Raw genomic sequence first — 25,120 nt, 5'->3', positions numbered from 1 at the left:
CTGAATCTACTAGAGCAAGGTTCCTCCAATCTTAATTCTAGACTTGATTCTGTATAAAGGAATGACAAATAAAATTGGGTTTCATTAAATGAATTCTTTCAGTTTAAAAAGAAAGGTAGGTATATTGTGAAAGGAAGATCATTATTTTGAATCAAAACCTCAGAATGGGTTCAAGATTAGATAGCAGGAGTACAATGTAATTTTTACCTATAATTAAGGCCAATAAAAGATTTTATTTTATTTTTTAAAAGACAAGTTTAAACATTATATAAAATTCCACTAGAGTTTACATTTCTCTAAAAATGTGGCTGAAAAGAAAATCCATCCCCTTAAAACAGTATGAGTCTAAATAAATTAAAAATCTAAGATATACCATATTTAGAAATATGTGACTAGAAATTAGATAATTTTTAAAAGTATTAGCTCCAAGAAACAGATGTTAAAAATGCCTTTAGTCAAGACATCCTACCCAGTCTTCCTCAGTAATCAGCACAATCACTTATATTAAATAGCATGCAGAAATAATTTAAAAATTTATCTATAAAATAAAGGATGTCCTTTACATTATTCTTTTCACATTCAATGACTTTGCTCAGCAAGCCTTTTCTTCATGAAGTTCAAAAAAAATGTACATATAAAGTCTAACCTATCAAATACAATGCTCCAATCTCATGGAATTTAACATTTCACTCTGTAACTTTGCAATATCCAAATCTATCTGACATAATGAAATTTCTGTTACAGTAAATGCCTTGCTGGAAATCACATTCTTAGTCTCAATTTCAACTAATGTAGCAAACAAAATATCCTAAAGCCTTTCTACTACATAACACGTTAAATGCATGGCTGATCTTAAGGGGAAAAAAAGAATGCCTTACTGTTAAACAGGTAATTAACAATGAAGTTCTAAGTAGTCTTAGGTACTACTTTTCAGTTTTAATAACTAAAATGTAGGGGGAAAAAAAAGGTAAAAAGCACTGGAATATTCAGGGTAGGGGACTGAATCTTACATGTTATTACCATAGTTAAACTCCCAATAAAAGTATAAAGAGGAAATGCAACTAAGCTTAGAAATTAGGAAAATGGAAAATTAATAAACAGCGGTAGGAAACTGATATGCAGCATCTTTGAAAACTAAAAAATCAGAAGAACAGCAGCAGTAGAAAAGTCGAAAAGAAAAAATATTTTGCATATACACTGTACTTAAATTATTCCTATTTTAAGTTCTTTGGACTTTCAGCTGAGAATGAAGAACAACCATTTCATTCTAATACCACTTATTTGCCTTATAAACTAATTATTTATTAATTCTTCAGTTCAGTTCAGTCACTCAGTCGTGTCCGACTCTAGCAACCCCATGGACCGCAGCACGCCAGGCCTCCCTGTCCAACACCAACTACCAGAGTTTACCCAAACTCATGTCCATTGAGTCGGTCCATCTCATCCTCTGTCGTCCCCTTCTCCTCCTGCCCTCAATCTTTCCCAGCATCAGGGTCTTTTCAAATGAGTCAGCTCTTTGCCATCGGGTGGCAAAAGTATTGGAGTTTCAGCTTCAACATCAGTCCTTCCAATGAACACCCAGGACTGATCTCCTTTAGTAAGGACTGGTGGGATCTCCTTGCAGTCCATGGGACTCTCAAGAGTCTTCTCCAACACTACATTTCAAAAGCATCAATTCTTCAGCACTCAGCTTTCCTTATAGTCCAACTCTCATATCCATACATGACTACTGGAAAAACCACAGCCTTGACTAGATGCAACTTTGTTGACAAAGTAATGTCTCTGCTTTTTAATACGCTGTCTAAGTTGGTCATAACTTTCTTTCCAAGGAGTTAAGCGTCTTTTAATTTCATAGCTGCAATCACCATCTGCAATGATTTTGGAGCCCAAGAAAATAAAGTCAGCCACTGTTTCCACTGTTTCCTCACTGATTTGCTATGAAGTGGTGGGACTGGATGCCATGATCTTAGTTTTCTGAATGTTGAGATTTAAGCCAACTTTTTCACTCTCCACTTTCATCAAGAGGCTCTTTAGTTCTTCTTCACTTTCTGCCATAAGGGTGGTGTCATCTGCATATCTGAGGTTATTGATATTTCTCCCGGCAATCTTGATTCCAGCTTGTGCTTCATTCAGCCCAGCATTTCACATGATGTACTCTGCATATAAGTTAAATAAGCAGGGTGACAATATTCAGCCTTGACGTACTCCTTTTCCAATTTGGAACCAGTCTGTTGTTCCATGTCCAGTTCTAACTGTTGCTTCCTGACCTGCATACAGATTTCTCAAGAGGCAGGTCAGGTGGTCTGGTATTCCCATCTCTTTCAGATTTTTCCACAGTTTATTGTGATCCACACAGTCAGAGGCTTTGGCATAGTCAATAAAGCAGAAATAGATGTTTTTCTGGAACTCTCTTGCTTTTTCAATGATTCAGCGGATGTTGGCAATTTGATCTCTGGTTCCTCTGCCTTTTCTAAAACCAGCTTGAACATCTGCAAGTTCACGGTTCACGTATTGCTGAAGTCTGGCTTGCAGAATTTTAAGCATTACTTTACTAGCATGTGAGATGAGTGCAATTGTGCAATAGTTTGAGCATTCTTTGGCATTGCCTTTCTTTGGGATTCGAATGAAAACTGAACTTTTCCAGTCCTGTGGCCACTGCTGAGTTTTCCAAATTTGCTGGCATAGTGAGTGCAGCACTTTCATAGCATCATCTTTCAGGATTTGAAATAGCTCAACTGGAATTCCATCACCTCCACTAGCTTTGTTTGTAGTGATGCTTCCTAAGGCCCACTGGACTTCACGTTCCAGGATGTCTGGCTCTAGGTGAGTGGTCACACCATTGTGATTATCTGGGTTGTGAAGATCTTTTTTTTACAGTTCTTCTGTGTATTCTTGCCACCTCTTCTTAATATCTTCTGCTTCTGTTAGGTCCATACCATTTCTGTCCTTTATTGAGCCCATCTTTGCATGAAATGTTCCCTTGGTATCTCCAATTTTCTTGAAGAGATCTCTAGTCTTTCCCATTCTATTGTTTTCCTCTATTTCTTTGCATTGATTGCAGAGGAAGGCTTTCTTATCTCTTCTTGCTATTCTTTGAAACTCTGCATTCAAATGGGTATATCTTTCCTTTTCTTTTCGCTTCTCTTCTTTTCACAGATATTTGTAAGGCCTCCTCAGACAGCCATTTTGCTTTTTTGCATTTCTTTTTCTTGGGGATGGTCTTGCTCCTATAGAATGTCATGAACCTCCATCCATAGTTCATCAGGCACTCTGTCTATCAGATCTAGTCCCTTAAATCTATTTCTCACTTCCCCTGTATAATCATAAGGGATTTGATTTAGGCCACACCTGAATGGTCTAGTGGTTTTCCCCACTGTCTTCAATTTCAGTCTGAATTTGGCAATAAGGAGTTCATGATCTGAGCCACAGTCAGCTCTCAGTCTTGTTTTTGCTGACTGTATAGAGCTTTTCCATCTTTGGTTGCAAAGAATATAATCAATCTGATATTGGTGTTGACCATCTGGTGATGTCCATGTGTCGAGTCTTCTCTTGTTTTGTTGGCAGTGTGCTCTCTTGGCAGAATCTATTAGCCTTTGCCCTGCTTCATTCTGTACTCCAAGGCCAAATCTGCCTGTTATTCCAGGTGTTTCTTGACTTCCTACTTTTGCATTCCAGTCTCCTATAATGAAAAGGACATCTTTTTTGGGTTTTACTTCTAAAAGGTCTTGTGGGTCTTCATAGAACCATTCAGCTTCAGCTTCTTCAGCATTACTGGTTGGGGCATAGACTTGGATTACCATGATATTGAATGGTTTGCCTTGGAAACGAACAAGATCATTGTGTCGTTTTTTAGATTGCATCCAAGTACTGCAATGGCACCCCACTCCAGTACTCTTGCCTGGAAAATCCCATGGATGGAGGAGCCTGGTAGGCTGCAGTCCATGGGGTCGCGAAGAGTCGGATACAACTGAGCAACTTCGCTTTCACTTTTCACTTTCATGCACTGCAGGAGGAAATGGCAACCCACTCCAGTGTTCTTGCCTGGAGAATCCCAGGGACAGCAGGGCCTGGTGGGCTGCCGTCTATGGGGTCACACAGAGTCGGACACAACTGAAGCGACTTAGCAGCAGCAGCAAGTACTGCATTCCAGACTCTTTTGTTGACTATGATGGGTACTCCATTTCTTCTAAGGGATTCCTTCCCACAGTAGTAGATATAATGGTCATCTGAGTTAAATTTACCCATTCCAGTCCATCTTAGTTCGCTGATTCCTAGAACGCTGACATTCACTCTTGCCATCTCCTGTTTGACCACTTCCAATTTGCCTTGGTTCATGAACCTAACATTCCAGGTTCCTATGCAATATTGCTCTTTACAACAACGGACCTTGCTTCTATCACCAATCACACCCACAAACAGGTTTTGTTTTTGCTTTGGCTCCATCTCTTCATTCTTTCTGGAGTTATTTCTCCACTGATATCCAGTAGCATATTGGGCTCCTACCAACCTGGGGAGTTCATCTTTCAGTGTCCTATCTTTTTGGCTTTTCATACTAGTCATGGGTTCTCAAGGCAAGAATACTGAAGTGGTTCTGAATATAAATATATTATGTGTATGTACACTATATATAAAAACACATATAAGTTAAGTATCAAGAATAGTCACCCATATGCTCATCAATAGGACAGAATTATCACTATTAACATTTTGGCACATACAGTATGTGTGACTACACTTAAGACATATACAAATATGTATTTACAAATGAAGATTCAAATTCTATAGAAGATGTACCTGGCCTCTTTTTTTTAACTAAAAAAGACCATGAAAGTATTCTTCAAAAATAGGATTTTATAGTTGGATAATAAGTTAATTCTCATCTTATTGAAAGGTATTGCTTTTCTGTGTTTAAAATAATGCTGTGGCAATAAAGCTGTATTTTTCTCTTTGGAATAAATACATTTCTGATAACTTCTTCAGACAGTTTTTTTGAAATGGCATTACTGAGTCAAAGATTATAAATGCTTTTAATGCTTCTGACACATATTACAAACTGACTTCAAAATGTAGTATCAACTTTCACTCTCATCAGCAATATACAAGGCCATTCATCATACCTCTAAAAATTGGGTATTATCAACTTTTTGCCAATAAGTTTTTAATGACAAAATTTAAGTTTTACAATAAACCAGAGAGTTTAGGAAAAAAACACTAATACTTTACCTTCTTCAGTTGATTTTTCTTAATTCTTTCAACAGGAAGAGACTTGCCATCATGGAAGTTGGTGAGAATCACTGCAATGGCTGTCAGAGTTTTGCCCTATAAAATGTTTTACAAAGAAAAAAGGTCAGATTCTGAAACCCAGATGACCAGAAAACATTTCAAAACCAATTTTTAAATAAAGTAAGAAAATATCAAACAGCATTTAGGGCCACAGAAGTGTGCTGATTATTATGCTAAATAATATACATATTAATGAAGTTATTTCACTGATTACATTAGGAAATGTCTTACCATTCCGTATTACTGGGAGTTATTAAATAATTTACTCTAAAACACTATAAGCATCTTTGAGAAATGTTATTTTATTGAACAACTGCCATTTAAAATTTCACATTTAACCCTGAACTAATAACTTTATCATGACACCACAACTATTTGCCTGACACATAATTCAAAGCTAACTTAAAATGATTAGTAATTCCAGTATGAACATAAGGTCATTATTTTATTAAACTTAATTTAATTTCAAAACTTAAAGGCTGTATCTTACCAATAGAGCATAAACGACAAGATACTTCTTTTGTATTTTTTAAAAGCAGAAATATAAAAATTTTCATTATTTTCCACTATTTAGCTGAATTTATAGTGAGCAACACAGAAATAAATCTCAAGTTGGAAGCAGTGTAAAGAAGCCATTTTCAAAGTGTGGTCCATAGCTCCTAGAAGTACCCCTAGGACTCTTTCAGGAGTGTGTACAGTCAAAAATATTTTGATATTACTCAAACTTTGTGTTGGATATTTGTAGTAATTCCACAAAATGCAATGGTGGGCAAAGCTGCTGCTGCCTTAGCATGAAACAAAGCAGTTGACACTGTACTATACCAGGAGTCATCATATTTCTAACTAACACATATAGTAAAAAGAAAAAAAATGTTTTACTTTAAGAATGCTCTTGATAAAGCAGTACACATTCATTTTACCAAATCTCACCTCTTAAGTATGGATCTTTTAACTATTCTTGTAATAAGATGGGAAGAACACAAAATACTTCTTTTCCATACCAAAACATGAATGTTATCTAGAGAAAAATCACTTGAGACTGAATTGCAGCTCAACTAATTACCACACATCATTTCCAAGTATCACCATTTTAACTTGAAAGAATGACTGACAACTAGTTATTTATGATTGAGCGTAGACATTTTCTTGAAAAATGAATAAAGTGGGCCTATGAACAAAGTAAGCCTATCAATTCCAAAGGAAAAAACTGACAATGTTTGTGGTTAATGATAAAATTTGAGCTTTTAAGCAAAATTTATATTAGAAAACTTGTATCAACACCATAAGCATAGAAGCTTCCCAAATGTAAATGCCTTTCTAATAAGATCAGAATACCCATGAACATAAAATTTTTTATATTATATAATGAAATGTATCAACATTTGGCAGATCTGTGTAACTCAGGGAACCAATATATTCCAAATGAGCAATACCTAATGTTACAAAATCATGCATGGGTAAAATATCCATGCAATGTGCAAGCTACACCAATGAATTTTAACAGACTACAAAAAGTTCACTGACATGATATTTAAGTTTTACATTATCGGAATTTCCCTGACAGTCTAGGGGTTAAGGCTCTGCACTCCCAGTGTAGTGAGCACAGGTTCAATCCCTGGTTGGGGAACTAAGATCCTGCATGTCACATGGCACAGCCAAAAAGAAAAGTTCCACATTATAACTATTAACCTTTAATAGGGATTTCACTGGTGGTCTGGTGGTTAAGAATCCACTTTCCAATGCAGTGGATGTGGATTCGAGCCCTGGCTGAGGAAGTAAGACCCCAAAGGCTCAGGGGGATCTAGGCCCATGCCCCACAACTACAGAGCCCATATATATATAGAAATTATATATAATGCCACAACTACCACTACTAGACAGAAGCCCACAAGCTGTAACACTGGAGTGGGTAGCCTATCCCTTCTCCAGTGGATCTTCCCGACCCAAGAATCAAACCGGGGTCTCCTGCATTGCACGTGGATTCTTTACCTGCTGAGCTACCAGGGAGGCCCTTTAATAAACTAACACTTGCTTAATTTGATGTTCTGGCAAAGAAGATCTAGTTATCCAAAAAAACTGCTAAAGTACACCTCTTTCAAATACATATCTATGTGAGGACTAATCTTCTCTGTATATCTCAATGAAAACAACAGAATGAATGAAAAAACAGGTACAAGAAATCAGCTATCAACTATTAAGCTACACATTAAAGAGACTTGCAAAAATGTAAAACAATGCCAGTTTTCTCATCAAAACTGTTTTTGTTTTGGAGTGCACTTTTCACTGAAAAATATGCTAGTTCTATTAGCAAGTAATGAGTTAAAATGAAAAATTTATTTTATTATCAAAACCAAAAAGTATAAAAACTGCTGATGTAACAAATCATATCTTTCCTTTAATAAAACCTATAAAAGATAAGCAATCTTAAATTTCAAAAGAAATTGAGAAACATGTTTATATCATTATTGCCAATTATTTTAATTGTACCTTGGGCAAACAAGCCAAAAGAAAGAAAAAGAAGAAAAATTCAGCATTATTTTAAGCAAAAACCATAGGAAAAACTACATTCTACACTAACAGTGATATCTATTCCCATACTGGCACCAATATATTCCCATCTCTATCTACTTTAAGATTACTTCATATAAATCTTAAGTTACTGAACTTCCCTTATGCCCAGAGGAGAAGAGCCTGCCTGGAAATGCATGGGACACAGGTTCAATCCCTGGACCAGAAAGATGGCACATGCAGCAGGCTTAGCTAAGCACTACTAAGTCTGTGCTCTGAAGTCCACAAGCTGCAACTACGTAGCCTGTGTGCTGCAATTACTGAAGCCCGTGAGCTCTGGAGCCTGGGTTCCACTACAAGAGAAGCCACTACAATGAGAAGCCTGCTCACTTCAACTGGAGAGTAGCCCTTGCTCACCACAAGAGAAAGCCTGTGTGCAGCAATAAAGAACCAGTGAAGTCAAATAAATAAAGTTAAAAAAAAAATCTTAGTTCAAAAATAAAATGTTATTAACTTAATAAAAAATGTAATTACCAAACCCATATCATCAGCTAAAATTCCTCCATGAACATTTTCTGGTCGGTCCTTTTCAGAAAAATTTGTTATTGTGTTATAGTATAAGTCACTTCGCTGTTCCCAGAATGGCGGAAGTTCTTCACTGTTTTCCCGTGAAACCATCCAAGCTAGAGCTTGTTTTTGATGTGGAAGCAATGGTGTTTCAATAGCCTATAAGAAATGTCATAAACAGAAATATAGTAAGTCCTTTCTTATAATAAACCCCACAAAGAATCTGGAAAACAGTTGATCTTCTGATAAAAAAAAAAAGTATACATTAATACTACATTTTAAAATTTCGAATAGTTTTAGATAGAAAATACTGGCTCAGTACCTCAGCTGGTTCCATTTCCTGAGTTTTATCATCTTCTTTTAAATCTTCAAACAATTTGTCAAACTCAGTCTTAAGCTACCATAAACAGCAACAAGAAACACAGTGAAACAAACCAATTAATAACTGCACTTAATTCAGAGACTTCAAGTCATTTAACTAAAAGAGTTGCATACCAAAAGGTACATAAAATATATTAATTCTTTGAGATACTACACTGCTCTATTATAGTTGAAAAAATATAGGCTGTAGTTTGAAGTCCTGGGTTTCAGTCACAGCTCTGTCACAAATAAACCTTTATATAACTTTGGGCAAGACATTTAACTTATATGGCCCTGTATCTTATTACTGCAAAACAAACAGAATGAACTAGATTTAGAGTGTATCTAAGGTTCCTTCTGCCATTGAAATTCTATGATTCTACTAGCTGTATTCAAACCATTTTAGCAGATCCTATCAGGTATATTTGACTTTTTCAAGTAAATGACATTACATTGATTAATACTATAATCAGAAACTTGCTATGTGCAACAAAATATTACAATAATTTCAATCTTAATGCTAATTTAGTTGGTTCTTTAAACTGATCTTGTCCCAATTTATAGTAACATATATGTGTTATAATTACTTTTGTAAATTAGCAAATAAATACAGAGCATCAGTCCAGAAGAAACCATGCCAAGTCTAAAAGTAAGGAGAAGTAATCTGGGGTTTACCCACCAGACACAGGCTCAAGCCCTTCTAACAATGAACAGAGAAAACACACTAACTACCTTAGAATATAAAAAGGCTAACACTGGTGAGTAGACACAAAAATTTTTTTTAATGTAATTGTGTAATTGGAAGATTGATTTCACTATTTTATATCCATTTTCCCCCAAACTGCTGCTGCTGCTAAGTCGCTTCAGTCGTGTCCGACTCTGTGCGACCCCAGAGACTGCAGCCCACCAGGTTCCGCCGTCCCTGGGATTCTCCAGGCAAGAACACTGGAGTGGGTTGCCATTGCCTTCTCCAGTTCCCCCAAACTAAACCAATGTAATTCCCTGGTGGCTTTGACGGTAAAGTGTCTGCCTGCAATGTGGGAGATCCAGGTTCGATCCCTGGGTTGGGAAGATCCCCTGGAGAAGGAAATGGCAACCCACTCCAAGTACTCTTGCCTAGAAAATTCCATGGATGGAGGAGCCTGCTGGGCTATAGTCCATGGGATCACAAAGAGTCAGACACGACTGAGCGACTTCACATACTTCACATAACCCAATATAATAGTATCCTGGATCACAAAGTAGAGAAAAGTAAGAAAAAGACTAAGGCCTAAGATTCAGAACTAGTTTTTTTTAGCACTGAATTTGCAATCTTACTGAAGGAATAAGTTTCAAGCTTCAATTTTTTAAAAATTATGGACACTTAAAATTTTTCAAGTAATACAAAAACATCAAAACATAAATCACTAACACTAGCACATGCATACTTATCTCATTTTTAAGCATCAATCTTCAACATTTAAAATTCACTTTCAGGTTACAAAATTTTAAAAAAGAACACCTGTTCAGTTGTCATCTGTACTGCAGTATGAACTGGCATACTGTAGCTTGGTCCAGCTCTTCCAGAGCCCCAACCACTTTCCAAACTGAACCCTAAAGCTGTAATTTACAAAATGAAAAGCATACAAAATTATCTTTTAGTAAATTGTTCTTAAAGCTTGTCTAATAAGCTGAATTAAAACTTTCCTTAATACACATTTTAAACATTTTAAAGGTAAATTTCTTAGGTCATTCAAAAAAATACATTAAAAGAATTGCACATGATTTGAACTTTTGAAACACAAATAATACTTTTTCATTCTCTATTAGGAAATTCTTTTTGTCTATTACTTATTAAAAAGAATGTTTAAAATCAGGGATTTCCAGGTATTATCACTGGGGGAAATCTGGGGAGGGCCCTCCCTATACATTCTTCTGTGTATGTGTGCAACCTCCTATGAATCTATTGTTACTTCAAAATAAAGAAAAAAATTCAGGGATGTCCTTAAAAATAGTCCTAAAAAAGAACTTGGAGGCTTCAGCAATAATTAATTTAGTCAACCAAACTCAAAACTATTACTTAAGAGAATAAATGTTTTATAATTCTGGCATCTTACAGTATCAAAATAATAGTATATTAAACCCTAAACTTACATTTTGGTGCAGGTCCCAATTTAAATCCATGTTTCTTTAACTCATCTAAAACTGCTTTTCTATTTTCTTCTTTTCCCCAAAATGTCATTTGCAGAGGCATGGTAAAAGTATTGTTTGCACCAAAAGGAACTACCCTATTATAATTAAGGGAAAAAAACGAGAAGTTAGTAGAGTTATTTTTTTACATTTAATTTTAAGTCCCATTAAGAATCATGTTAAATAACTGTCACATGCAAATTTTACACGGAAGTAAAACAGAAAGAGGTTGTGGAGGACAGAGAAGCCTGGAGTGCTACAGTCCACGGGGTTGCAGAGTTGGACATGAATTAGCAACTGATCAATAACAACAAAAAGGAACTAACTGGGCAGACTAGCAAGAAAAAGAACACGGAGGAGGACCAACAATGAGAAGGAAAGGGCAATTTTTAGGATCAGAATACCAGAAGAAACTAAGATGGGATAAAAGTGTTTAAATACATAAGATAACCTATTACCAAGGTTGTAAGATAAGTAAAATAGTAAGTTTACTTGAGACGGTACAGCTTTCACTAACAGAACCACTGAGTGTAGCAACTCAATCTGAGAAAATGGGGAATGATTTCAAAGAATTATTTCTGATTTAGGATTCACTGAAAGTTTACTCTCAACATCCAAAAAACCTGAGAAAGGAAATGAACTGAAAAAGGAGAAAACAAGTAAACAAGTGAGAAGACACTGCTAAGTATTTATCTTCCAAACTCACCTTTAAATATTCTAAACAATCTACACTAAAATTTAGATCACAAATACAAATGCATATAAAATATAACCAAGGACACTGAATTTTAAAAAAGAAACAGGTGGTAAAACTAAGAAGGGATATGCCTAATTAATGCAACAGCTACTACCTGCTGCTGCTGCTGCTGCTAAGTCACTTCAGTCGTGTCCGACTCTGTGCGACTCCATAGACAGCATCTCACCAGGCTCCCCCGCCCCTGGGATTCTCCAGGCAAGAACACTGGAGTGGGTTGCCATTTCCTTCTCCAATGCATGAAAGTGAAAAGTGAAAGAAGTCGCTCAGTCGTATCCGACTCTTAGCGACCCCATGGACTGCAGCCTACTGGGCTCCTCTGTCCATGGGATTTTCCAGGCAGGAGTACTGGAGTGGGGTGCCATTGCCTTCTCCGACTACCTAGCTCCAGTCAAATGATGTCAAGTGGAAATGAGTATCCTGCATTACCAGATCTTCCATTTATCAAGAGAAAACTTTGTAAATAATGTTTTATAATTAGGGAAAAAATAATATGCATAAAATGCAGAATGTCCAGATATTTTAATACTGGAAATAACTGAAAAAATTTAAACACTGTGCAGGCAAAATCAAACTCATCTGGAACTGATCACAGCCTATCAGCTTACAACCAGATTTAAACAAACATTCCCAAACTTCTAAAACCAATACACTAAAAGGCTTTTTTTTCTCCTCAAAAAATCAGAGATACCAAGGGAACATTTCATGCAAAGATGGGCACAATAAAGAACAGAAATGGTACGGACCTAACAGAAGCAGAAGATATTAAGAAGAGGTGGCAAGAATACACAAAAGAACTATACAAAGAAGATAACCACCAAAGATAACAAAGAAGATAAACCCAGATAACCACAATGGTGTGATCACTCACCTAGAGCAAGACATTGTGGGCAAAGTCAGGTGGGCCTTAAGAAGCATCACTACAAACAAAGCTAGTAGAAGTGATGGAATTCCAGCTGAGCTATTTCAAAGACTAAAAGATGATGCTGTGAAAGTGCTGCACTCAATATGCCAGCAAATTTGGAAAACTCAGCAGTGGCCACAGGACTGGAAAAGGTCAGTTTTCATTCCAATCCCAAAGAAGGGCAATGCCAAATAATGTTCAAAATACTGCACAATTAAACTCATTTCACACATTAGCAAGGTCATGCTCAAAATGTTCCAAGCTAAGTTCAACAGTATGTGAACCAAAAACTTTTGGATATACAAGCTGGATTTAGAAAAGGCAGAGGAACCAGAGATCAAATTGCCAACATCCACTGGATCGTAGAAAAAGCAAGAGAATTCCAGAAAAACATCTGCTTCATTGACTATGCTAAAGCCTGTGTGGATCACAACAAACTAGAAAATTCTTCAAGAGATGGGAATACCAGACCACCTTACCTGCCTCCTGAGAAATATGTACACAGGTCAAGAACCAACACTCAGAACCAGACATGAAACAACCGACTGGTTCCAAACTGGGAAAGGAGTACATCAAGGCTGTATATTGTCACCCTATTTATTTAACTTATATGCAGAGTACATCATGCAAAATGCCAGGCTGGATGAAGCACAAGCTGGAATCAAGCTTGCTGGGAGAAATATGAATAACCTTACACATGCAGATAATACCATCCTTATGGCAGAAAGCAAAGAGAAACAAAAGAGCCTCTTGATGAAAGTGAAAGAGGAAAGTGAAAAAGCTGGCTTAAAACTCAACATTCAAAAAACTAAAATCATGGTGGACAAAAGTCCATCTAGTTAAAGCTATGGGTTTTTCCAGTAGTCACATATGGATGTGAAAGTTGGACCATAAAGAAGGCTGAGTGCTGAAGAACTGATGCTTTTGCACTGTGGTGTTGGAGAAGACTCAAGAGAGTCCCTTGGAGAGCAAGAAAATCAAACCAGTCAATCGTAAAGAAAATCAACCCTGAATATTCACACTGGATGAACTCATGCCAAAGCTGAAGCTCCAATACTTTGGCCAACTGATGCGAAGAGCCCACTCATTGGAAAAGACCCCGATGCTGGGAAAGATAGAAGCCAGGAGGAGAAGGAAACAGCAGAGGATGAGATGGTTGGATGGCATCACTGACTCAATGGACATGAGTTTGAGCAAGCTCTGGGAGGTGGTAAAGGACAGGGAAGCCTGGCGTGCTGCAGTCCATGAGGTCTCAAAGAGTCAGACACGACTGAGTGACTGAACAACAACAAAAAGGCTTTTTTCTTAAAAGATTGTGTGGACTTTCTAATATTTGAGCCAAAGTCTCTTTTTCTCCATGGTAATAATTTACCAGGAAAGTGAGGGAATAGCTATTTGATGGCTACGGTAGTGCAGGCAGATGATAAAATATTTACTGAACATATACTAAAGGTGTGGTGACAGAAGTTGTCAGAGCAACTATACATATCCTTCAATTCCAAGATCACCACAATTCACAATTATTAAAACTAAACTCCAAAAGTGCATTACCCTTCAATTTGTGCCAATTTGTTGTCCATGATATAGGCCAAGGCAGCTGCAAGATCTTTCTTTATATGACCAACCTGATTTCCATTCACATTGTTTACTTTAATTGCATTCTTATCATACGGGTTAGTCGGCTCTCGTTGTAATGCAACCATTTCATTATTATTAACCTAATAAAAATAAACAGATATGTTATAAATAATATATGACAGATTTCTTCATTGTACTTTATCTGGGATTTCCATTCATTTTTTTAATGCTTGCTGAATAACACCACACATAAGAAATGTACATTTTCTTAGACTCATATTTCTATAGAAATATTAGAGAATATATTTTAAAATAATTCTTTTGCAGTATTTTCCTAATGTACATTAATTGGAAAGTTAACAAATCCTTGATATATAAAAGGTATAATCAAAACTAACAGATATACATTATATAAAATTCCCAACCTAACTTCAAAAACAGATAATCTCTTGAATGCTTATTACATACCAAACACTGTTCTAAGTACCTTATACAGATTGGCTTTCAAAATTGTCACAACCCTACTGATAGGTCTTATCATTATCTCCATCTTGCAGATGAAGACACTAAAGCACAGGAAAGTTAAGTAACTTGTCCAAGGTCATAAAGTTAATAAGTAGCAGAGCTTAGAATTTGAATCCAGCAGGCTGGTTCCTAAGCCTAAGTTCTCCAGAATCCGAAAGGGGAAAAAGGTATTAATTTTAAGTCCGAATGGAAGTGAATCAAGAAAACACATCCAGCCTTCAACCCCTGCCATTATCTGATCCCACTTAATTAAAAACTGCCAATTTTCTAATTGAAAGATTTCCAAAAATTGTCTCTTCCATAAAAGCAATAAAAAATCTGGCAAAAACTGAATCAACTTTTTCAGAACTCTGGAAACTAACCTAAGTATCACAGAAACCTGGGGAGTCTTAATTCAAGAAAACAGCTGAATATGAATGCCCTAGTCTCATCTCCAGCTCTCAGTTCATGACAGCCTTTTAAAATAGAACAACCTGCCAGAATTCTCAGTACAGCCTGGTAGTTACCAGAGTAAGCATACTGAAGCAGAATCTTTCAAAGATTCATTTCTATAGAATTGTCATTTGACCGGTATGGTGGTTCCCTAGAAGACTTCCACTTACAAAGCTGTTTCTGCTTGACCTCTGAACTCACCCAGTACATAAAACCTTCTTCCTTGGGTGGATGTTTATAAAAAACAATTTTACAGGGACCTCCCTGGTGGTCCAGTGGTTAAGACTCCACACTCCCAACACAGGGGCCCAAGTTCAATCCCTGGTTAGGGAACTAACCATGCCACAACTAAGAACTAGTACAGCCACATAAATAAATAAAAATATATATTTTTTAAATTTATAAGCAATGATTAATAGCTGAGGCAAACAAAACAATAACCAAAGAGTTTAAAAGGAAAAAGCGGAAAATAAGATGTCCCTAGGGGCTTTGAAAAGCTCCAGCATATTCCTGGAAATCAAAAGGGCAAAAGCAAGCACATGGCTATTTGCATGCCCAGCATTGTGCACATGTTCAAGAAAGACCTGAGAGGCCCTCAACTCTTACCTCTGGCTAAACTTGAAGATCTGAACAGGCAGAAAATAAAGGCTAAGGCACAGCCTTGTCGACTATCAGTCTGAGTGTTGAAAGAGTGCCCCAAATGCACACAGGTCCTCTCAGTAAAGACTGGGAAATTTACTGGTTCTAGTTCAATCATTAGCTGACCACTAAGCTAACCAAATTACGGCTATCAGTCACCACAGACAGCAAAAACTTTTACAAGGTTAATTTAGAAAAGTTACTAAACAAACAATAATTACTAAAATCAATAACAACCAGCAACTATGGGGAGAAGGAAGAATATGATTTTGAGAGTTGCCACATTATTTTTGTTGTTGTTCACATTCTTTATCTCACGTAGATTATTCTTTTAATTGAAGTCTAGTTGATTTACACTGCTGTGGTAGTTTCAGGTGTAGAGCAGTGATTCAGTTATACATATATATGTGTGTGTGTGTATATATATATATATATATATACATACCAGAGAAGGCAATGGCACCCCACTCTAGTACTCTTGCCTGGAAAATCCCATGGACAGAGGAGCCTGGTAGGCTGCAGTCGATGGGGTCGCTAGGAGTCGGACACGACTGAGCAACTTCCCTTTCACTTTTCACTTTCATGCACTGGAGAAGGAAATGGCAACCCACTCCAATGTTCTTGCCTGGAGAATCCCAGGGACGGGGGAGCCTGTTGGGCTGCCATCTATGGGGTCGCACAGAGTTGGACACGACTGAAGTGACTTAGCATAGCATAGCATAGCATAGCATATATACATACACACATATTTATATGTATAAAATCTATTATTTTTCATATTCTTTTCACTTAAAAGTCATTACAAAATATTGCGTACAGTTCCCTGTGCTATATGGTAGGTCCTTATTGGTTCTATAGTAGTGTGTACATTTTAATCCCAAACTCCTAATTTATCTCTCCCCCAACTTCCCCTTTGGTAACTATGTCTTTGGACCTATTTCTGTTTTGTAAATAAGTTCATTTTTATCTTTTTTTTTTAGATTCCATGTATAAGTGATATCATATGATACTTGTCTTTCTCTGTCAGGTTCACTTCACTTAGTATGATAATCTTTAGATCCATCCATGTTGCTGCAAATGGCATTATTTCATTCTTTCTTATGGCTGCGTAATATTTCATTGTACAGATATACTACATTTTCTTTATCCATCCATCTGTTGATTGACATTTAGGTTGCTTCCATGTCCTGGCTATTGAAAATACCGCTGCGATGAACATTAGGCCACACAAATCTTTTCAAATTATAGTTTTCCTCAGATATATGCCCAGGAGTGGGACTGCAGGATATGATTTATAGAGTTGTCACATTATACAAAGTGTCTAATTTTCAACAACCAAAAAAAACATGAGACATGCAAAGAAATGAGAAAGTATATCCACACATAGGAAAAATGCTATCAATTACCCATCCCTCAGGAAGTACAGACAACAACTAGAAAAAACTTAAAGTTTTAATTTTAAATATGTTCAAAGACCTAAAGCAAACCATTTCTAAATAACTAAAGGAAAGCATGAGAAATTTCCTGACATACAGAAATCTGGAGTCAAAAAAGTACATAGTTAACGAAGTTTAAAATTCACTAGAGAGGACCAAACAGCAGATATGAGCAGGCAGAAGAAAAAATCAATGAAGCTGATGATAGGTCAATTGAGACTATAATGTCTGAGGAAAAGTTAGAGGAACAGAAAGAAAAAAGAATGAACAAACATAAACAGATCCTATGGGACAATAGCAGCATACCAACACCAAGTCTCAGAAGGAGGGAAGAAAAAAAGGTAGAGAATACATGTGAAGAAGTCATAGCCAAAAACTTCCCAAATTTGATGAGAAAAACATTAATCTACATATTTAAGAAACTGAACAAATTCCAGGTAAAAAACATAGACTTCAAACCCAGACACATCATAATCAAACTGTGGAAAGAACACTGAAAACAACAGAAATAAGCAACTCGTCACATACAGGGGCTCCTCAAGAAGATTAACAATTGTTTCTCACCAGAAACCATAGAGGCCAGAATACAGTGGGATAACTTCTCAAAGTGCTAAAAGGAAAAAATTCAACCAAGAATTCTTTATCTGGCAAAACTATCCTTCAAAAATAAAGAAGAAATTAAGACTTCCCAGACAAACAAAAACTGAAAGAATCTATCACTTGCCAACTGCTCCACAAGAAATATTAAAAGACCTTCAGGCTGAAATCAGAGCCACTAGACAGTAACATTTGTGAATATATGAAGAAATAAAAAGCACAAGTAAAGGTAAATGTAAACACAGGTAAATGTAAAAGGCAGTATGAAATTTCTGGTTGTAACTTTTTTCTCCTTACTGATTTAAAAGGACATATAACAATCATTTTAAACCTGTATTGATGAATATACAAGGTATATAAAGATTTAATTTGTATGATAACAGCACAGAAGAGTGGGGAAGAAGACAATGGAACTATTTTAAAGCAAAGTTTTTGTAAACAATTAAAAGTAAGTTGGCACAACTCCAAACTTAAGAATTAAGATAACTGCAATTCCCATGGGCATTAGTAGTTGGTTTCTTAGTAGTAGGAAACAACTCAAAATATAGAACAAAAGAAACAAGAAGGGAACTATTATATATTTAACACAAAAGAAGACAGTAATGGAGGCCAGACCCAAGGGTTATATATTGCATGATTCTTTTTATATGAAATGTCTAAAGTAAGTAAATCCACAGAAACAGAACATAAATTAATGGATGCCATGGGCTAAGAGAAGAGAGAAATAAGGAGTGATTACTTATAATAGTAATGCTGCTGCTGCTAAGTCACTTCAGTCATGTCCGACTCTGTGCGACCCCATAGAGGGCAGCCCACCAGGCTCCCCCGTCCCTGGGATTCTCCAGGCAAGGATACTGGAGTGGGTTGCCATTTCCTTCTCCAATGCATGAAAGTGAAAAGTGAAAGGGAAGTTGCTCAGTCGTGTTCGACTCTGTGTGACCCCATGGACTGCTGCCTACCAGGCTCCTCCGTCCATGGGATTTTCCAGGTAAGAGTACTGGAGTGGGGTGCCATTGCCTTCTCTGTGTAATAGTATACTATAAAAGTAATAGTATAAAGTTTTTTGGAATGACGAAAATATTTTGGAATCAGACAGTGGGGATTCAACCTTGTGAATATCTAAAAACCACTGAATTGTATACTTAAAAATGATAAATTTTATGGTATGTAAATTACCTCAATTCTTTACATTGCCTGAAAAATATGCAGGAAAGCTGCTTAAATCTCCCAGTATCTGTCTACTGACTTAAGAGACTACAGTCTGACTATCCAGATTATCAGACAAATATTACTCCTTCAAGATATTCTGTGAAGCATAACTCTGTTTTCTACCAGCCCACCTTCCCCATGCCACTCTTAAAGCATGATCTTCTTTAAACCATATTAATGCAAATTACAGGAAATATATAACCAAAAAGTAGGGCAAAATGTGGAGACTATAAAAACAAAGAAAATATGATCCAAGCACAAGACAAAAAAGGCTATATTAAAACAAGATTAAGACAACAAAAAGAATAAGGACTAATTATAACAGTATTTGTAGACAAGAAATAATCTACTTTATTATAAAGGCTTTGAAGGGTCAAGAAATAAAAAATGTAAACAGAAGCAAATGGAAAACATTTTAAAAAGTTAAAAATGTATAATGCCAATATTAAATAACAAAACCTAGGAGATACAGCCAATGCAGTACTTTGAAGAAAATTTAAAAGATTAAAAGCTTTTATTATTAAAATTAAGCGTTCAAATCAAGAATCCAAAAATAAAATAAAATGAACCTAAGGAAAATAGGATAACAATATATAAATCAATGAAGAAAGATGATAATCATTAAAAAAAAATTCAAGAAAGATTACATGAAAAGATGAAACAGATAAATCTCTATTGAGGCTAATCAATAAAAAATAAGAATAGACACAAATACATAACACAAACAATGAAAACAGGAATACAACCATAAACATAGTCAAAATATTTTTAAGTATGACTATTATGCAAATTTTGTGGCAATAAATTTGAAAATATAAATGGACGCTTTTCGATAAAAATATAAATTGCCAAAACTGACTCAAGAAGTATCTTAATTATGTTGTTTGAATGAAACCAGACTTAAAAAGTACATATTGTATGATTCAACGCATATGAAGCTCTTGAGAATTCCCTGGCAGTCTAGTGGTTAGGACTCTATGCTTCCACTGCAGGGGTCACAGGTTTGATCCCTGGGCGTGGAACTAAGATCCCACATGACTCAGGGAACATCAAAAAAAAAATAAAATAATGTATATGAAGTTCTAGAACAGGCTAAACCATCTACAGTGATAGAAATCAGACTGGTGGTTCTTAGGGCAAAGGCAGGGATGAATGACTGCAACAGAATACAAGGGAACTTTCAGAGGTAATGGAAATGATCTATATGTTGATGGGGTAATGATTATTAGGTATATATATTTGTTTAAAACTCAGAATCATGTATTTACAATGTTTGCATTTAAAAAATATATATAAATCACATCTCAATAAAGCATAAAAAAGTTGAAAATAATAAATAATAAAAAAGTATACAAAGATAAATACCTCAATTTTTATTTCAATATTTTTATCAGTGATCAACTCCAAAATGTCCATCAAGAAAATAAAAGATACAATAAATATTTGTATTGAAAAGACATTATTCCCAATATTTTACTTTAAAAAAGGTGGTAATATATATAATATGATCCTCATTTTTGTTAATATATAATAAGATTGCAATTTATATGCATATGCTCTCAAAGTAAAGTGTGGAAGACATAACAAAGTGAGTTGTGGTTCTGGACTGAGGGAGACTTACTACTTTTTCTTTTAGCCATTTTAAAATAATAAATGTGTAGTACTTATAAAATAATACACACTTTATAAAATTAAAAAATTAAGCAATAATAAATTTTAGTCAGTCCAAATCAGCCCATCACATTTTTAATAGTTTACCAGTGTCACAGAAATTATTCTAAGATCAACAAACAGTGATTGTTCTATAATAAAAAACAACCATGATTTAATGGTTGTTTAAATTTAAAAACAATATTTAGTTTGGAAAAATTTCACAAATCTAAAATAGGAAAGTTCTGAAATGAGTATGAGAGCTGGAGAACAGATGGGATACATGAACTGATAACTGATAGACTTCAGGAAAAAAACAGAAAAGAAAAACTACTTCAGAATTAAAGAATAGGGACTTCCCTGGTGGTCCAATGGTTATGACTCTGTGCTTCCATTGAAGGGGCACAAGTTCAAAGCCTGGTTGGGGAACTAAGATTCTGCCTGTCACACAGTGCAGTCAAAAAAAAAAAAAAAAGTAGTATACAGAATTAAAGAATAAAGTAGAAAGAACACAAAAGTGAACACATCTTGTTAAGAAAAACATGGTAAGGGAAATAAATGATGAAAAGAGAAAAGTGAAAAAACATGATAAAAATGACCTCAGAGGAAGTAATTGGCATATGTATATGCACAGAAGATCTAATACAGAAAGAGTAGAATGGAGTACTCTGAAGAAAAAAACAAGCTTTGAAACAAAAACCATTTAAAACTATAATTAGGACTTCTCTAGTGGTCCAGTGGTTAAGAATCTGCCAATGCAGAAAACACGGGTTTGATTTCTGGTCTGGGAAGATCCCACTTGTTGAGGGGCAACTAGGCCTGTATGCCACAATTACTGAGACTGCACTCTAGAGACTGTGCTCCTAAACAAGAAAAGTCACCCAGTGAGAAGCCCAGGTACCACAACTACATAAAGTCTATGCACAGCAACGAAGATCCAGGGCAGCCAAAAAAAGAAAAACTATAATTAAAGTTTTCTGAAATAGAATAAAACAGTTACAGAACAATCAACACTAAGACATTCCCTAATGAAAATTACGGGACTTCTAATTCACTTATATAGGAGAGAAATTATATTGGCATTTCACCAACAGTATCTTATACAACGTCAAGATAACATGGGCTTCCCTGGTGGCTCAGTAGTGAAGAGTCCACCTCCAATGCAGGAGACACAAGTTCAGTCCTTGATATCAGAGCCCAGGAACCACAACTACTGAGCCCACTTGCCCCAGCAATTGAAGCTCATGCATCCTACAGCACATGCTCTGCAATAAGAGAAGCCACCACAATGAGAAACCTGCACGCCACAACTAAAAAGTTGCCCCCTCTCTCTGCAACTAGAGAAAAGTCCATGCAGCAACAAAGATATTTCACAGGCAAAAATAATTACAATGTTTTAAAAAAGATATCATGGATAGAAAATGAGTCAAGGATTTTATATTCAACCAAACTGTCCTTGAAGCGTATCACAATTACAAATATACAAAATCTCAGGAAATATTGTTGCTTCTTAAGGAATCTCCTAGACAACACACTTCAACACATTTCAGACAACCACAAAATGATTTGAGAAGCTCTAATATTATAAAGAAAATATGAGAGGACAAAACACTGGACAAATGGAATTCTTCCCCAAGGAATCTCCTGCAAAACATACTTTACACAACCAAAAAATGATTTGAGAAGCTTCAACATAAGAAAAATATGGGAGAACAAAAGAACTGGTAAATCAAATTTCCATAGAATATAAGCAGCTTATGCAATAAATCAATGACATAAAACAAAGAGTAGGGAGGTGATTTACATAACAACCAAAGATACTATTATTAACTTGTTTTGATCCTAATTCAAAAAAAATTAATTATAAAAAGACATTTTAACCAATTAAGAAAACTGGTCATATATTAGCTATTGGATATAACAGGGAATTATTATTAATTTTGCTAAGTACAACAATGATGTAAGAAAATGTCTGACATTTTTTAGAGATACACACTTAAATGTGTAAAGTGATACAGTTGGAATTTTTAGTACCAAAGGAAAAAAGTGATGAAGCAAATGTGCAAAAAAATTGTTAACTACTGAATCTGGATCATGGGTACATGGAAGTTTACTGTATTATTCTACTTTTATGCATATCTGAAATTTTTCAAAATTAAAAAAACTAGAGATATACCATGCAGATAACACAGAGGCATACTAGGCAACCATAACAAAGACAACTGCTTTCTCTGTCTTTGTCTCTGTTCTCTCACACACACACACAAAGCAGAGAACAGAGACACAAAAAGAGAAACACAGGAAGAAAGAAAAGGACCTAAAAAAGACAAGTCCCATATCTAGCATGAAATGATCTTCCTAACTTAAAAAAAAAGTGTAGAAATGGGCTCAGGGACAGGAGAAGAGAAAGCAATTAACTGAGTCAGAAGTCACTTTGCAAACAGTTATCTATGCTTTTTGGGCAAATCATTTAACCTTCCTGAGCTTTAGTTCTTCAGTTCCTGAAATGGGATAATAGGTGTTCCATCTACCACACAGAGTAGTGATCAAATGAGACTACACAGGAAACAGTTCTTTGTATACTGTAACCATGATATAAAAGTAAGAGAACATTAATAATTAAGTATTTGTTATCTCTTGCCCAGATATATTTCAATTATTTAAATATTTACTGCACATATCACCTAATTCTTATTTTCTAGGTTAATAACATCACATCACATCAACGTAATATCTAATGCTATACTCACTACTCCTGTGTAATAGCGTAGTCCAACGACATGGCCTCTCAAAGTTCCAAATAAAACTGAATCTAACTCTTCATCACTTGTTAGGAAGTCATCTGGAGGAATAATATCTTGAAATTCAAAACGAGGAAAGAAAGTTGGATATGAGAGGCGTGGAAAATTTCCATGGACTCCATACTGGACAGTCTGCAAGTACTTCCAAACAGGATCTCTATTTAAAAAAAAAAAAAAGGCACAAAAATATAATATTTAACCAAACAGTCCCCAAAGACCATACCATATTTAAAGGCCAATTGCTTTCTCACACTTTATTTCAACAAAAAAAGTCTAATATGGGAAGTGCTGTATAGAGATGAATCTGCTCTGGCTATAAAGCAAGGATTGGAGTGAGTGGGGGAGGTTTCTAGAAACCCTACCTGTTCAATAATGCGTCTTCTACCCACAGGTATTCAAAGTGAAAACACCAATAAGGGTTCACAAACCTTTCTTAGTCACAATCACTTACTTAAACTGAAAAATTATGTGATGTCTGTAATTAATTTACACCAAAATTTCAATATTGAGCTAGAAGAAACTCGAAAATATAGAACTATTTTTTACATGAAGCCACTTACAGCTTTACAAATAATACATTCAGCTTCCATTACTTGAATTCCCTTCGAAGAGAACCCTTCTTTTATTCAGGTATCTAAGCCGTGCCATCATGGGAAGCTTACCCCAAGCCTCCCACTCCCGTTGGTTAAAGGGTAACCTCAACCCCTAGATCGAGAACTGTTTCCGGAACGAATATGTAAACCGAATCGGACAATGAAAAGTAACAGGCAGTTGGCTGGGGCCTTCCAGAAAGCTTCCACTTTTCTGGAATGGATAGAAGCTATTTCCCCTGCGTTTTCCTCGAACGTCGCGAACACCGCTTTTGGCTCCTCTGCAGATAGATATTTGCACGTCTGTGCATACACATCAACTGCGAGGTGCTTGGAGAGAAGCTGTCTTACCCAGCCCTTTCTGCCGAGCACAATGCCCAGCGCACAGTGGGTAGCTGATAGGTGTTTCGTGGAATAAAGCACAGGTTGAGACCCCGGGTAAGGAGTGAGCTTAGAGCCCCAGATTCCCCAAATCCCTTGACAGATATTTCCCCAAGGCTCTAGCAGGATACTCGCCCGAGGATCCTCCCCTCTGCATTTATTTCTCCCGCGGCTACAGGAGCCGCCAGCAGGACGAACAGCAGTTGCACAGCTCGCACCCCGAAGGAGAAGGAAACGCTAGGAAGGTCAGGTTCATTTCAGAACTCCGCTAGACGGTTACCGCCGGCGCCCCACCCCCCCTCCGCCCCCTTCACCTCTTGAACATCCAGGACATGGCGCTGAGTGCGTGACGAGCGAAACACTCAGACGCCCAGGATCGTTCTCAAGCCGCCTAAATAAGCCTCCTTCCAGGCCTCGCGGCCGAAAAGCCGGTGACAAGTTCCGAGCGCCGGAGCGACAGCCTACTCCACGAGAGTAAGACGCCCCGAAATCTGGTCAGACGTCTACAGTACCGTCTGCTTCCAGCAACAATTTGAGTGACTAGCGACGCATTGTGACTGGCATCCGGAAAGTCCAATCCCAAGGAGGGACCTACGTAGGCAAACCAATCAAAGCAAAGGAGGGAGGGTAACTCCGCCCCGCGCAGCGATTCAAAGACTGGGGGGTGGTCCCAGCTGCAAGGGTGGTTCCATCCGGGTTCTTCCCCGCCTGCAAGACAGGGCGCGGGAAAGCCACGC

At 36.5% G+C, this 25,120-nt stretch overlaps 1 protein-coding gene across 2 annotated transcripts in view; it reads right to left on the bottom strand.

Annotated features, from left to right (window-relative positions):
* The window catches only part of HLTF (helicase like transcription factor), a 62,586-nt gene extending 37,671 nt beyond the window's left edge, over positions 1-24,915 (bottom strand). The window contains exons 1-8 of one of the 2 annotated variants that reach the window (XM_055569394.1): positions 24,698-24,915; positions 23,362-23,569; positions 14,097-14,263; positions 10,852-10,985; positions 10,220-10,317; positions 8,681-8,755; positions 8,326-8,517; positions 5,224-5,319 (exon numbers count right to left, since the gene is read on the bottom strand). In XM_055569394.1, the coding sequence (XP_055425369.1) occupies positions 5,224-5,319; positions 8,326-8,517; positions 8,681-8,755; positions 10,220-10,317; positions 10,852-10,985; positions 14,097-14,263; positions 23,362-23,569; positions 24,698-24,717 (990 nt within the window). In that variant the 5' untranslated portion in view covers positions 24,718-24,915. The remainder of the gene's footprint in view (positions 1-5,223; positions 5,320-8,325; positions 8,518-8,680; positions 8,756-10,219; positions 10,318-10,851; positions 10,986-14,096; positions 14,264-23,361; positions 23,570-24,697) is intronic. The other variant, XM_055569393.1, reaches the window with a different exon arrangement.
* Positions 24,916-25,120: the final 205 nt, after the last annotated feature.

The sequence above is a fragment of the Bubalus kerabau genome, chromosome 2 (assembly GCF_029407905.1).
Source record: "Bubalus kerabau isolate K-KA32 ecotype Philippines breed swamp buffalo chromosome 2, PCC_UOA_SB_1v2, whole genome shotgun sequence".
In the NCBI taxonomy this organism is placed as follows: domain Eukaryota; kingdom Metazoa; phylum Chordata; class Mammalia; order Artiodactyla; family Bovidae; genus Bubalus; species Bubalus kerabau.
This window is presented reverse-complemented; position numbering and strand designations above follow the sequence as displayed.